The sequence below is a fragment of the Saccopteryx leptura genome, chromosome 9, assembly GCF_036850995.1.
Source record: "Saccopteryx leptura isolate mSacLep1 chromosome 9, mSacLep1_pri_phased_curated, whole genome shotgun sequence".
NCBI lineage: Eukaryota > Metazoa > Chordata > Mammalia > Chiroptera > Emballonuridae > Saccopteryx > Saccopteryx leptura.
Genome location: NC_089511.1, coordinates 69,396,815 through 69,412,877, shown reverse-complemented (window position 1 = coordinate 69,412,877; position 16,063 = coordinate 69,396,815). Strand labels below are relative to the sequence as shown.

General features: G+C 38.3%; 1 protein-coding gene across 1 annotated transcript in view; it reads left to right on the top strand.

The window, feature by feature from the left end:
• Positions 1 to 15,187, top strand: part of DNA2 (DNA replication helicase/nuclease 2) — a 51,690-nt gene extending 36,503 nt beyond the window's left edge. Inside the window, exons 15-21 of the mRNA XM_066348587.1 lie at positions 4,644 to 4,837; positions 4,926 to 5,015; positions 5,098 to 5,302; positions 9,395 to 9,484; positions 10,070 to 10,252; positions 12,085 to 12,231; positions 13,335 to 15,187. Of these exons, the coding sequence (XP_066204684.1) occupies positions 4,644 to 4,837; positions 4,926 to 5,015; positions 5,098 to 5,302; positions 9,395 to 9,484; positions 10,070 to 10,252; positions 12,085 to 12,231; positions 13,335 to 13,403 (978 nt within the window). The 3' untranslated portion in view covers positions 13,404 to 15,187. The remainder of the gene's footprint in view (positions 1 to 4,643; positions 4,838 to 4,925; positions 5,016 to 5,097; positions 5,303 to 9,394; positions 9,485 to 10,069; positions 10,253 to 12,084; positions 12,232 to 13,334) is intronic.
• The last annotated feature ends 876 nt before the right edge of the window (positions 15,188 to 16,063 follow it).

Below are 16,063 nucleotides of genomic sequence, written 5' to 3'. Positions count from 1 at the left end.
CCACCAGCAGTGTATGAGTGATCGTTAGCAGCATCTGGTGATGTTACTATTTTTCATTTTGGGCATTCTTAAAGCTGTGTAATATCTCATTGTGGTTTTAGTTTGCATTTCCCTAAGGCAGCAATTTTCAACCATTTTCACCCATGGCACACATAAACTACTGTATTTTTTGCTCCATAAGACACACCTGACCATAAGACACACCTAGGGTTTTAAGGAGGAAAATTAGAAAAAAAATATTCTGAACCAAATGGTGTGTTAAAATATTTAATAAAATACTGTATTTTTCGCTCCATAAGATGCACAGGCATTTCCCCCTCCACTTTTGGGGGGGAAAAGTGCGTCTTATAGAGTGAAAAATATGGTAATTATTAAAATTCTGCAGCACACCAAAAAATATCTTTTTTGACGATCTGACAAAAATAGGTATAATTTTGATTCATTCACACTGAATGGCTATTTGTGTTGGCTGTTGTCATTTTTTTATTTGATAGTCTATAGGAAAAGAGGTGTGTGCCCCTAACTAAATAGTCAGATAGTGCATGTTTTAAAAATTCTTTCAGTGCATGTTTAAAATTGCTGCCCTAATGGTTAATGATATTTTTATGTGCTTCTTGGCCATCTGTATATCCTTCCCAGTAAAATGTCTCTTCATGTCTGTTGCCCATTTGGATTGTTTATTTTTTTAATGCTGAGTTTTTAGAGTTCTTTATATATTGTAGATATTAGTCCTTTATTGGATATGTAATTTGTGGATATTTCTCCTAGTGTGTGGCTTGTTTTTATCTTCTTCACAGGTTGTTTTTTTTTTTTTTTTTTAATAGAGACAGGGAGTCAGAGAGAGGGATAGATAGGGACAGACAGACAGGAACGGAGAGAGATGAGAAGCATCCAATCATCAGTTTTTCATTGCGACACCTTAGTTGTTCATTGATTGCTTTCTCATATGTGCCTTGACCATGGGCCTTCAGCAGACTGAGTAACCCCTTGCTCAAGCTAGTGACCCTAGGCTCAAGCTGGTAAGCTTTGCTCAAACCAGATGAGCCGCACTCAAGCTGGTGACCTTGGGGTCTTGAACCTGGGTCCTCTTCATCCCAGTCCGACGCTCTATCCACTGTGCCACTGCCTGGTCAGGCTCTTCACAGGTTTTTTCAGCAGAAAAGGTTTTAATTTCGATGAAGTCTGGTATATAATTTTTTTTGTATCCTGTTTTTAGTGTCAAGTTTAAGAACTCTGTCTAGTTCTAGATGCTGATAATTTATCCTATGTTTGTTTTTCTCTAAAATTTTTACACTTTTATATCTTACATTTAAGGCTGCTACCATTTTGAGTTTATTTTTATATAAGGTATGAAATTTAGGTCAAGATTCATTTTTTGCCTATTGATGTCCAATTGCTACAGCAACACTTCTTTAAAAATTTTCATTCTTCCATTGAATTGCTTTTGTACCTATGTTAAAAAATTCATTGGGCCTATTTGAGTGATACAGAAATTCTTAACACTCTACTCACAAACCAAATTCAGCAGCATATTAAAAGGTTTATACCCCATGAACAAGTGGGATTTAGTCTCATGATTCAAGGATCAACAAATGATAATTAATTAGTATGATACTCCATTTTTTCACTCTCAGCATGTCTTTTTCATTAAATTTGAAGTGACTTCCTTGTAAATAGTATACAGCTGCCAAACTCTTTTACTTGGTATCTTTTAATCTCTGCATTGTAAAATACACATGGTATATAAACTGTTTACACTTATGACAATTATTGATACATGTTAGGGCTGACATCTGCCACTTTATTTTCTCTATTTTTTGTTGTCCTTGGTTCTTTTTTATTTAGTGAGAAGAGAGGAGGCAGAGACAGATTCCCGCATGAGCCCTGACCAGGATCCACCTGGCAAGCCCATTAGGAGGCGATGTTTCTGCCCATCTGGGGCATTGCTCTGTTGCTCAGCATTGGAGCCCTTTTTAGCACCTGAGGCGGAGGCCATGGAGCCATGGCTGCAGGAGGGGAAGAAGGGGAGACAGAGAGAGAGAGAGAGAGAGAGAGAGAGAGAAGTGAGAGGGGGAGGGGTGGAGAAGCAGATGAGCGCTTCTCCTGTGTGCCCTGACCAGGAATCAAACCAGAAACATCCACACGCTGGGCTGCACTCTACCACTGAGCCAACCGACCAGGGCTTGTTCTCATTTCTTTTTCCTGCCTTTTTTGGATTAGTTGTGCGTTTTTTAGAATTTCATTTTGATTTCTCTCTAGTGTTTTTGTATGTATCACTTTGAATAGCTTTTTTAGTGGTTGCTTTTGTTATTACATTATATATACATTACTTATAGTCTATTGCTGTTGTTTTATCAGGACAAGTGAAGTTAGACACCTTACTTTTATTATTTATGCCCCTTTAGATTCCCCTGTTAATAATATTATTGTCTTAAATATTTCATCTACATTTAGAACTATATCAGACCATGTAATAATTTTTGTTTTAACCATCAAAGATACTTTGGAGATAGAAAGCATATTGTATTTATCCATATTTTTGCTTACTGTGGTTTTTCTTTCCTCCTTATGTTCTAAATTTCTCATTTTTATCATTTCCTTTTTGTTTGTAGACATCCCTGTATTCATCCATTCTTTTAGGGTGGTAGGTCAGCTGGCAAAAAAAATTATCTTAGTTTTCCTTTAATGTGAGAATGTCTCAATTTTCCTTTCATTCCTGAATGGTAGTTTTGCTAGTTATAGCATTCTGGTTAGATAATTCTTTTCTTTTAGTCCTGGAAAAATCTTCTGCTACTTTCTTCTGGCTTCCATGGTTTCTGATAATATGCTGACATTTGAATTAGACTGTTTCTCTGTCGCAAAGGATGATTTTCTCAGGTTGCTTTCCAGATGTTAATTTTTAGAAGTTTAATTATGTTGTGTTTGGTAGTGGATTTTTTTTCTCAGCATATTAAATCAATACATTTAAAGTCTCTTGCCAAACTTGGGATTTTGTAAGCATGATTTCTTCTGGTATTGTTTTGAGCTCCTCCCTTTCTTTTAGGACTGTTAAGGACATGAATGTTAGATCTGTTGTTGTGTTCCACAAGTCCATAAGGCTTGTTTATTATTACTTTTTTTTTTTTTTTTAGTATTTTCTCTGTTAATTAGACTATAATTTCTATAAAATTAAAAATCTTTTCCAGTTACATTTGACATTCAATATTTATATTAGTTTCAGGTATATAGCATAGTGGTAAGAAATTGACATAAACTACAAAATGATACCCCAATAAGCCTAGTACCCACCTGACACCATACATAGTTATTACAATATCACTGGTTATAATTCCTGTAATTCCTATGACTATTTTGTAACTGCCAATTTGTACTTCTTAATCCCTTCATCTTTTTTACCCAGCCCCCTGATCATTTCTATTTTTCTGTGTCTCTTTTTACTGATTCTTTCTTTTTTTCCCCTGATTTTTTGAAATTTTGGTTATTGTATTTTCAGTTCTAAAATTTCCATTTGGTTCTTTTATCTTTTTCTTTGACAAGACTTTCTATTTTGTTGAGACGTTTTATATTTTTATTTGATTCAAGTGTGTTTATTATTGCTTATTGAAACATTTTTATCATGGTTGCTTTAAAATCTTTTTCATATGATTCTAATGTCATCTTGGTGTTGGCATCTATTGATTGTCTTTTAGTTTGAGATTTTCTTGGATCTTTATATAAAGGTTGATTTAAAAAAAAAATTATTGATTTGAGAGAGAGAGAGAGAAAGGATGGGGTAGGAAATGAATGGGAAGCATCAACTTGTTTCTCAAATGTGCCTGGACTGGGCAAGTCCAGGGTCTGGAACTGGTGACCTCAGGATTCCAGGTCAACCCTTTATCCATTGCGCCACGGGCCAGGAGAGTGATTTTTTTAAACGAAAGCTGAGAAGTTTTGTATTATATAATATAAAACTTCTGTTTTAGGTGGCTGCCTCTGACACTACGCTGGTAGGACAAGGGGTTATACTGCCTCATTACTCTCAGGTGGGATTTGAAGTCCAGATTCCCCACTCAGCCTTTTTAACATCCAAGGTGGGGGCTCCTTACTGCTGCTGGACGGGAGTGGAAGTCCAGGCTCCCCACCGGGTTTCCACTGACGTGGCGTGTGTGTGCTTTTACCCGCTAGCAGGGGTGAAGGGCCTGCTTCTCTGCTTGGCCTTCTCTGACACTATCCTGGTATGCTACTGGGGAGTCTTTTTATAACTCCTGGGCAGTTGAAGTCTAGCCTTGCCATTCGGCCTCTGCTGGCATCGGTTGGGGGTGAGGCACAGTTTTTTCCGTGGTGCTTGGCTACAGTCGAGTGGTTATTGTATAAGTTTTCTGTCTCCTAGGCTTCCCCTTTTCTGTTTCTTTGGCTTTTGTTGGAGCTGTTTTTGGTCTGCAAATTTAAGAATTGTTATAGTGTCTAGAAAATTTACTTGATTTTTTTCAGTTTGTAGTAAAAATTAATTTTTTTCGCATGCTATGTCTCAGGATTAAATAATATTGGGGGATTCTGTTATTGGGGACAGAAATCTTTTTTATATCTTTTCATTTCAAAAATGGGTAAAAGAAGTTGCATTTCTTGAACATATTAAGTAATTGATCTCTTTTGTTTGTTTTTAGCTTATAGTTGCAACGACATGTATGGGAATAAACCATCCAATATTTTCTCGTAAAGTTTTTGATTTTTGTATTGTGGACGAAGCCTCTCAAATTAGCCAACCAGTCTGCCTAGGGCCACTTTTTTTTTCACAGAGATTTGTGTTGGTGGGGGATCATCAGCAGCTTCCTCCCTTGGTGCTAAACCATGAAGCGCGGTAAGCAGATATCGAGGTTTTCACTTTAAACTAGATCCTTTTTAGGGACAGTTACAGTATACTGATCAGCCTGAATTTATGTTGACAGAACTCTTGGCATGAGTGAAAGCTTATTCAAGAGGCTGGAGAAGAACAAAAGTGCTGTTGTACAGCTAACTGTGCAGTACAGAATGAACAGGTATGTGTGATAGTCATCTGTGAGTGATTTTCATGTTTGTTTTCATCCACCGGAACTAAAATTATTTTTGTAATTCCTCCAGTAAAATTATGTCCTTAAGTAATAAACTGACATATGAAGGAAAGCTGGAATGTGGATCAGACAAAGTGGCCAATGCAGTGATAAACCTACCTAACTTTAAAGATATAAAACTGGAACTGGAATTTTACGTGGATTATTCTGAAAATCCTTGGCTGATCGGAGTATTTGAACCAAACAGTCCTGTTTGTTTTCTTAATACAGACCAGGTATAAAAGCAAACTTTTTTGTTTGTTTTTCTCCTTTTATACTCTTATTTAAGTCCCTCAGTTTTCTGTAGCAAATGCTTTATTGTAGAGCTTATTAGTTAAAACTGGTATACTTTTTCTTTTTTTTTTTTTAGTGATACAGAAACAGAGAGAGGGGGACAGACAGACAGCAGGGGAGAGAGATGAGAAGCATCAACTCATAGTTGTGGTGCCTTACCTGTTGTTCATTGATTGCTTTCTCATATGTTCCTTGACCAGGGGGCTCCAGCAGAGTCTGTGGCCCCTTGCTCAAGCCAGTGACCTTGGACTCAAGCCAGCCACCTTTGGGCTCAAGCCAGCGACCATGAGGTCATGCCTCTGATCCCTGTGCTCAAGCTGGATGAGCCCATGCTCAAGCCAGTGACCTCGGGATTTCTTTCTTTTTTTTTTTTTGTATTTTTCTGAATCTGGAAACGGGGAGAGACAGTCAGACAGACTCCCGCATGCGCCCGACCGGCATCCACCCGGCACGCCCACCAGGGGCCACGCTCTGCCCACCAGGGGGCGATGCTCTGCCCCTCTGGGGCATCGCGACCAGAGCCACTCTAGTGCCTGGGGCAGAGGCCACAGAGCCATCCCCAGTGCCCATCTTTGCTCCAATGGAGCCTCGGCTGCGGGAGGGGAAGAGAGAGACAGAGAGGAAGGAGAGGGGGAGGGGTGGAGAAGCAGATGGGCGCTTCTCCTGTGTGCCCTGGCCGGGAATCGAACCTGGGTCCCCCCGCACGCCAGGCCAACGCTCTACCGCTGAGCCAACCGGCCAGGGCCAGACCTCGGGATTTCTAACCTAGGTCCTCAGCATCCCAGGCCGACGCTCCATCCACTGCGGAACCGCCTGCTCAAGCAAAACTGGCTTACCTCTTGTACACTTCTGTAGAACAAACACAAAATATTTTTTGTAGATCCAGTATCACTGGGAGGAGGTTTTTCTGAGGGTTGGTAGATATCAAAATTGACTTTTAAAGTAGGAAAGCTACAAAGTAAACTCAAGTGTATAATTACTTTTTTTTTTATTACAGAGACAGAGAGAGTTAGAGAGAGGGATAGAGAGGGACAGACAGGAACGGAGAGAGATGAGAAGCATCAATCATTAGTTTTTCGTTGCAACACCTTAGTTGTTCATTGATTGCTTTCTCATATATGCCTTGACCATGGGCCTTCAGCAGACCGAGTAACCACTTGCTCAAGCCAGCGACCGTGGGTCCAAGCTGGTGAGCTTTTGCTCAAACCAGACGAGCCCGCGCTAGAACTGGCGACCTCGGGGTCTCGACCTGGGTCCTCCGCATCCCAGTCTGACGCTCTATCCTCTATGCCACCTCTTGGTCAGGCTATAATTACTTCCATAGAGAAGAAACTAGCATTAATACCATAAAAGGGTAGGTTTACAAATGGATAAATGATACGATAAATTTTGTCCTTTTAAAGACTTTAACTGGGCACAATTGAGCCAAAAGTAAGGTTTTCCATATATCTCCTGACCCCATATATGTACGTAAAAACTTTACAAACTTGGCATTAAATAAATATCTTCACAAGGACTTTAAATGACTTATTTCTAGGAACTAAGAACAAAGTTTTGACCATATATGCCTACAGTTTGTTTCATTATTTATTTATTTAAATGATTTATTGATTTTAGAGAGTGGAAGGGAGAAACAGAAACATTCTATCTCTTCCCACATGTACCCTGATTAGGGATTGAACTCATAACTCTTGCACATCTAGACAACCCTCAACCAATCAAACCATCTGGCCAGGGCCTATAGTTTGTTTTATATAATGATTGTCAGCTCTGATTTGGAAGTCTTTTATATAAGTTCAAATAAAAATATAGTGGCCAATTATATGTATGCTTATTACTCTAAAATAAGTCATTTGTTATTAAGATGGATAGGTTTAGCTGATTGTTAAAACAGGGCCTCACCTGCATACCCTGATGGAATTCTCATTTTCTTCGATTTTGCCCTATTTCAGGTTCAAGAATTAACACCTAGGGATCCTGCCAAGATGGCTTGGTTGGATGCTTGGAATATCGTCCAGATACATAGAAGTTACCAGTTTGATCCCTGGACAGGGGGATCGATTGTTCCTGCCTTTCTCTCTCTCCCATCTTTTCTCTCTTAAAAAAAAAAAAAAAAAAAAAAAGGGCTGACCATTGGTGGTACAGTGGATAGAGCATCGACCTGGGACACTGAGGTCTCAGGTTCGAAACCCTGAGGTCACTGGCTTGAGCACAGGCTCACCAGCTAGAGTATAGGATCCCTGGCTTGAGCGTAAATCATCAAGATGATTCCATGGTCACTAACTTAGCTTGAGCACCCATGTATAAGAAGCAATCAGTGAACAACTAAAATGCTGCAACTACAAGTTGATGCTTCTCATTTCTTTCCTCCCTCTCTCTCAAAAATAAAAGTTATAAAGAATATATTTTAAAAATATAAAAGTAGCCCTGGCCAGTTGGCTCAGTGGTAGAGCATTGGCCTGGCGTGCAGGAGTCCCAGGTTCAATTCCTGGCCAGGGCACACAGGAGAAGCACCCATCTGCTTCTCCATCCCTCCCCCTCTCCTTCCTCTCTGTCTCTCTCTTCCCCTCCCGCAGCCGAGGCTCCATTGGAGCAAAGTTGGCCCGGGCACTGAGGATGGCTCCATGGCCTCTGCTTCAGGTGCTAGAATGGCTCTGGTCGCAACGGAGCAATGCCCCATATGGGCAGAGAATGCCGGGTGGATCCCGGTCGGGCACATGTGGGAGTCTGTCTGACTGCCTCCCCATTTCCAACTTCAGAAAAATACAAAAAAATAAAAAAATAAATAAAAAATAAAAAAGTAGTAAGAATAACATTTCATTATAAAAAAAGAATTAATGCCTAGCGGCACGCAGATTCTGAAAAATTTATTCAAATAAGGTGATTTAAACCACAATTCCAGTTTAATAGTTATAATTTACAGTTATTTATCTCACCAATGTTCAGTTTATTTTTGCTACTCAAGTTTTCTCTTTCTTGGCATCAGGGTTCCAAATACGTTGTATTAAAAATAAAAATAATCAAGGTTGCCTGACTTGTGGGCACAGTTGATAAAGCATCAGTCTGGGAAGCTGAGGTTGTGGGTTTGAAACCCTGGGCTTGGGCTTGCCCAGTCAAAGCACATACAAGAAGCAACTACTACAAGTTGATGCTTCCCATTCCTCTCCCCCTCTTTTCTCTCTCTCCTTTCTCTATAATCGATAAAATAAAAATTAAAAAAATAATAATCATCAAAGTTAGTTAGGGATATGTAGAAGCAAAAGAGTCCTTGAAGAGTTTTACTGGATATTCTAGAACTTGGAGAACATTTTCTGTTCCATTATTTGTATAAAAAGCAACAGAGCCTCACCAGGCAGTGGCACCATGGATAGAGTGTTGGCCTGGGATGCAGAGGACCCAGGTTCGAAACCCCAAGGTCACTGGCTTGAGTGTAGGATCATGGACATGACCCCATGGTCGGTGGCTTGAGCAAGGGGTCACTTGCTCTGCTGTAGCCCCCTGGTCAAGGCACATATGAGAAAGCAATCAATGAACAACTAAGGTGCTGCAATGAAGAATTGATGCTTCTCATCTCTCTCCCTTCCTGTCTGTCCCTATCTGTCTCTCTCTCTCTCTCTCTCTCTCTGGCTTAAAGAAAAAAAGAAAGGCAACAGAAAATGGAAACAGTATAGATATTAAAGCCACGTCTAATAAGTTTTGATTCCTAGTGTGATGATTATTGTGAGACCTTGAGCAAGTCACTTTTTTGGCCTCTCATTTCTTAAAATGGGGATAACAGTAAAACATGAAATCCAATGTGTGGTCAGCTTTCACAGAAATTTTAGTCTCATCTGTGGCATGTTTAAAATAGTTGCCTCTGGGTGGTTTTCTGAAATTGAATAATCTTATTCATTTTTGTTAATTCTTTTACCTGCAGCTTTTAAGATGAAGAAATTTTCAGCTGTCTCCACACTGGCAGTTCAGTTCCTATAATGAGCTGTGTGCTCTTAACTTTAAAGATTGTTTTATAAGCGGGTGCGTGTTTTTCTATTTAGGTTCCAGCACCAGAACAAGTTGAAAAGGGTGGTGTGAGCAATATAACAGAAGCCAAACTCATAGTTTTCCTGACCTCAATTTTTATTAAGGTAATTTAGAATTTTGAGAGCCAATTAGTATTCACAATGTAATAGAATGTTAGAATGCAAGGAAATTAAGATGTAGTAGCATTTACCCTTGTTAATTGAGATAACAGGACTGAAGCCTGAGTATTTCATTTTGAGAAAATTTATCTCCGACACGTAATTTTTTTATAATGACATTTTGGGTTTCCTTTTAAGGTAACTTTTTGTAACATCAAATAATTCTGACTGTGTCAATATAGGGCGTATGACTGGGGGTTAGAAACTTCAGTGTGAGGGATAGCAGAAAGTGGAAGGTATTTCTTTATACTCTATGGCAACACTGTTCTAGTGGCATGCAACCCATTATACTGTCATGAACCTCTGAAAATCAAAGGAGTAATGTTTGAGGAAATTATCTCATCCCGGGAAGTATCAGTGTTGATTTAGAACAAATTCAATCATTGTATGTACTTCTTATGTTAGGAATATGTATTGTAAACATCAGTTGGGCACATTATGTAGTAAACATTTAATTTAATAAATTTGGTAGGGCTTAAATAACAAAAATCAAGATTTTAAAAATTTTACATTGTGTCCTTTTCTGTCTAGGCTGGATGTAACCCTTCTGATATTGGTATCATTGCACCATATAGGCAGCAGCTAAAGACCATCAGTGAGTTACTGACACATTCTTCTGTTGGGATGGTTGAAATTAATACAGTAGACAAATACCAAGGAAGAGACAAAAGTATCATTCTGGTATCTTTTGTTAGAAATAATAAAGATGGAACTGTAAGTTAATTGTATTTTCTGCTTATTTGTCTGGGACATGATTTTTTCCTCTCTTTTTATAAGAAAAGAGCCAGCGACCTTGGGTCCAAGCTGGTGAGCTTTGCTCAAACCAGATGAGCCCGCGCTCAAGCTGGCGACCTCGGGGTCATGAACCTGGGTCCTCCGCATCTCAGTCCGATGCTCTATATCCACTGCACCACCGTCTGGTCAGGCCATTTTTACTTCTTGATTAATTTTTTTTGATTATGTGATACCTCCATATGAATTTAAAAATGTACATAGTAAAAAGTTTCTCTTCTATCCTGTTCCTCTTCTATTCAGTTCTTCTCTTTACACCTGTACATTTTTAGTTCTTTGGATAACCTAGAATTTCCTAGGCATATACAAGCAAATGTGAATCAGTATTCATAGTTCCCTCCTTTTTACACAAAAGGTAATATATATATAAGGTATACCGGAAAGTTCTGTTCGTTTTTGGAATAAAACAAAATACAAATTTTTCTTACCGTCAATAAACTTTATTAAATAATATAATTGCCATTATTATTAATGATTTCTTGCCAGTGTCAGGGCAATTTGTATATCCCATCTTTGAAAAATGTTTATCTTTTGATGCAAAAAATTGAACCAGTGCTTGTTTGATATCTTCTATATTTTTGAATTTTTTGCCCTTCAAAAAATTTTGTAAGGACAAAAACAAGTGATAGTCGGAGGGTGCTAAGTCCAGGAAATATGGTGGATGCGACAGACATGCTTCTGTAGCATTTCTTCCTTGTTGAAATTCGTAAAAATTACAGTGGCGTAAATGAACTTTATCAGTAGCCATGGGTACACTATCGCTTCACACATAAGACTAACGTGAATCAACTTTGTTTTAGTTAATTTGCTATGTCAGTATGTATATATTAAGTGATAAAAATAGAGAGGCACACATGCGCCAAATAAACGTGCTTACGTGTCGAAACTTGTGATAGAAACGTACAGAACTTTCCGGTAGACCTTATATTATTCTGGACTTTGCTTTTCCATTTAGTAAAATAGCTTGGAGCTCTTTTCATGTCAATGTATAAAGAGAGATTTCAACCTTACTAGATGGTGGTGCAGTGGGTAGATCCCAGGTTCAAAACCCCAAGATTTCTGGCTTAAGCATGGACTCATCCAGCTTGAGCGTGGGCTCACTGGCTTGAGCATGGGGTCATAGACATGACTCCATGGTCACTGGTTTGGCTGGAAGGCCCCCTGCCCCTGTCAAGGCATGTAGGAGAAGCAATCCATGAACAACTAAAGTGCCATAGCTACGAGTTGATGCGCTGATGCTTCCCAGCCCTCTCCCTTTTTGTCTCTCTCTGTCTCTCTCACTTAAAAAAATTTCATCCTGTTCTTTTGTTGCAGTTTTCCACTATATATACATATCATGGTATTTTTAACTACTCGTTTGGTCTTTTACTATTTTTATTACTGTGAAAAACAATGCTACAATAAGTGGAGATAGCTCTACTTTTTAGTAATTATTATATGTATTTGATAATTTGAAATTATGGCTAAGATATCACACCCAAGATAAAGTATTTGAAGTTGATATTGCAGGCGAGATTTTCCAACTGTCTAGATTTTTTTAATGTGTTGATGAATCTTTTTTGCAATATATCTTTTTAAAAGTAATAAAATAACCTTCCCTGGTGGTCTAGTGGTTAGGATTAAAAATAATAAAATAGTTCAAGACAAATTGTGTCCCTTGCCACACCATACTCAAATGTATAAGAAAACTCAAATAATTGAAATTATATATATATTTTTTTAATTTTTTTTTTTGGAAATTATATTTCTTTCAGCTTGGTGAACTCTTGAAAGATTGGCGACGTCTTAATGTTGCTATAACCAGAGCGAAACATAAACTGATTCTCCTGGGAAGCGTGTCCTCACTAAAGCACTATCCTCCTTTGGGGAAGCTACTTTTTCATCTACACGCAGAAAAATTAATATCCTTTTTGTTTTCTATATGGTCATATTTGTACTATTTTGAGTACTTTATTTATGTACTTGTATAAATTAAAACTCAGTATCTTCTGTTTTCCATGGGCATATTTCAGAGATGTGATTCTATGAAGCAGGAAGAGAAAAAAATTCACAGGAAGTAATTTTAAACAAAAAGAATAATGAAGGCAATGGAGAAGGGTAGTTTGTGAAGTGAGAATGGAGAAGGAAAAGGACTTGATCTGTTGTCTGATAAATAGGGTTCATGTTTCCTAGCCACAGCTAGAAAAACTAGTTCTCTCTTCTGGTTCCTCTCAGTCCAACTTAATAACCATTTTTAAAAAAATATAGGACAAAGCATTATATTAAAAAATGGAAAATTCCCTGACCTGTGGTGGCGCAGGGATAAAGTGTTGACCTGGAACACTGAGGTCACCGGTTTGAAACCCTGGGTTTGCCTGGTCAAGGCACATATGGGAGTTGATGCTACCTGCTCTCCTCTTCTCTCTCTCTCTCCTCTCTCTAAAAATGAATAAATTAAAAAAAAGAAAAATTATTCCTTGTCATATTGTAGTTAATTTAATTTATTTTTTTGTATTTTTCTGAAGTGAAGTGTGGAGGCAGAGAGACTTCCGCATGTGCCCAACTGGGATCCACCTGGCAAGTCCACCAGGGGGTGATGCTCTGCCCATCTGGGGCGTTGTTCCGTTGCAACCAGAGCCATTCTAGTGCCTGAGGCAGAGTCATGGAGCCATCCTCAGTGCACAGACCAACTTGCTCCAATGGAACCTTGGCTGCAGGAGGGGAAGAGACAGGTAGAAAGGAAAGGGGGAAGGGTGGAGAACAGATGGGTGCTTCTCCTGTGTGCCCTGACTGTATAGTTAATTTTAAAAATAGATCATCTTTTTAAAAATTTATATGAAGGTGTTAGGCTAAGATACATAAACCTTATTGCTTAAGTACATTATTATCCATAGCATGCCATAAAAATCTTTGTACTGTTTTTGGCAATCTTGTAAACCAAATACAAAATATTAAATAATAATATCATAAATATTTTTATATGATTCTATACTGTGCTAAATATCTCTTCCTTAATTTATTTTACATCATTGATCTTCCATCGGGAGAACATGCAAGTCTTTGTCATATATTGGATGATTTTCAAAGAAGATGAAGTGCTGTTTCCCTTGCCTTTTTCATACTAGCATAGTGGTCTCCTCTAACAATTTCCTATTATTAGTAAGTTGGGCATGCTTTAAAATCAGTGCCTGGTTAGGCTGTGGAGATACAGTGATAAATTTTGTCATAAGGCTATAAAGTGATGTAACTGTTCTCTGTTTAAAGTTCCAGGGTTTTTTGTGTTTGTATACTCTTGTTAAGCATAACGTTCTATCACCATGCAGAATTTGAAATTATTTTTTCAGTACAAGTATACCTAAAACTGTGAAAAGTGTAAATTTACAGTACTTTTTATGTGCTTTTATGCCACCTACAAAAAATTTAATGAATGTTTACCATCTTTAGAGATAGATTTTTTTTAAATTCTGTGGTATAAACTTTTTCACTCTAAAATTTCAGGATTAATTTGATTTTGTAGAATCTTTTTAAAATCATTTTATTTATTCATTTTAGTGAGGAGAGAGAGAAGTGGGGAGAAGAGCAGAAAGCATCAATTCCCATATGTGCCTTGACCAGGCAAGCCTGGGGTTTCAAACCTACGACCTCAGTGTTCCAGGTCAATGCTTTTATCCACTGTGCCACCACAGGTCAGGCCTGTAGATTCTTTTTTTTTTAATTGCATTTTCTTTATTTAACTACAGGTAAAGAAAATTAATTCTTTTGTTATTTGAATACAATCTTTGGTAATGAGAACAGAGGTATGATTTTGTTCTGTATTTGAGGGCCCTGAGCCAAAGGCCGTTTTGTTGTTTTTTCCCCTGACCGTTGCTTTTTGGTGTCAGATATGTTTTCACTTGAAATCTAAGTCTTTTAAATTAGTACTTATAAATTGAGTATTTCCAACTAATTTCTGATTCTCTCTTGCTCTCCCACTTGTTATTTTTTAAAAATCTTTTAAATTTATTTTTTGATTGATTTCAGCAAGAGAGGAAGGGGGAGAGAAAGAGAGACAGAGACAGGAACATGAGTCTCTTCCTGTATGTGCCCTGACCAGGGATCGAACTGGCAACCTTTGTGCTCAGCCTGACATTCTATCAACTGAGCTGTCTGGCCAGGGTGTATTTATGGATTTTTGTGCGAGAAGAGAGAGAATGAGAGAGAGAGAGAGGAACATCAGTCTGTTCCTGTGTGTGTCCTGATTGGGAATCGAGCCAGCCTCTCCGGCCAAGGCTCCCATTTGTTATTTTTAGTATTCAGTATTTCTAGAGTATATTTTGATATAAAAGAAAATAATTTTTATCCTTCAGAAAAGATCTTTTATTTGCTGAATTGGTGACAAATGAAAAATGTATACCCTATTTTCACCTATTTATGTTCATATGCCCCAAGTTTTTCCTCTTGTATAAATATGTTTTGTATCCTAACCAGGCGGTGGCACAGTGGATAGCATGTCGGCCTGGGATGCTAAGGACCCATATTCAAAACTCCGAGGTCACTGGCTTGAGCACAGGCTCACCAGTTTGAGCACGGGGTTGCCAGCTTGAGCATGGGACATAGACATGACCCCATGGTCGCTGGCTTGAGCAAGGGGTCACTGGCTCGAGCCCCCCCGCCTCGTTCAAAGCACATATGAAAAAACAATCAATGAACAATTAAGGTGCCACAACTATGAGTTGATGCTTCTCACCTTTCTCCCTTCCTGTCTCTCTCTCACACTAAAAAAAAAAAAGTTTTGTTTTGGTTTGTTTTTTAAACAGAATTACCTTAAAGTACTTAATTATGTTTATGGTGACCAATTTTAACCTAAGTGTGTGTATCTTCTGAGGGAAAGCTCTCATTTCTCTCAATTGCTTCTACCTCACATGTTTTTTAAAAATTATTGAAGCTTTTATTAAAGTTTTCTATTGTTAAATCTTACTGTGTCAGTTATTAATACTGAATAATAATTAAGTTCAGGGTTGTCCAGCATTTTTTTCTGGTAGTGACAAGTGAAATATTGCTAATGCTCTTAAAAATGAAACCAAGGCATGTTGGCATGAAGATAATTTCAGTTTCTGAGAGTGAGATGAAGAAAAAAAAAATTTTTTTTAGTCATTAGTTGCTTCTCTCCAGCAAGCACTGGTTACTGTATACAGCACCCACTTTACTGCGTGCAGGTTTGCACGGCCGTAAAGCCCTGTGAAAGAAGAACCTGAGAGGGAGTTCAGTGTTTTCTGTAATTTGTGAATGTCTTGGTTACAAGATTCTAGCCAGTTAATTATTTGAAAGAGTTAGCATACATCATCTATGTATAAGGTGTTGTGAGTTGGAGGTGTGAGATGAGCTGGAAGTTAAACCCAAACTGGGCACTCAAAAAAGCTAATAGTGCAGAGTAGGTATGATATTTATGCTAAGGACTAAGACAGCAATGGCTACTGATCACTAATGTTACTAGGCATTCACTGGTTTAGTTCCAGACCAAAAACACTATTAGCCTAATAAACAATATCTTGCTTATAGTATAAAGCCACATTTGATGACAGTGTAGCCATTCTAGTGGCCTTATTCCTGAATCAGTTCAGAGTTCCTGCTTCATGACATTTCCTTCTTGCTGTCTCTGATTCTTTTCCTCCTCTCCCTCTCTAAAGGCAGTTTTCCCCACAGTTCTGTGTTTGGTCTGGTCCTCTTCCCACTCCTTGGATAGTCATGGCTTCAACCATCCCTGTGTGGCTGTTT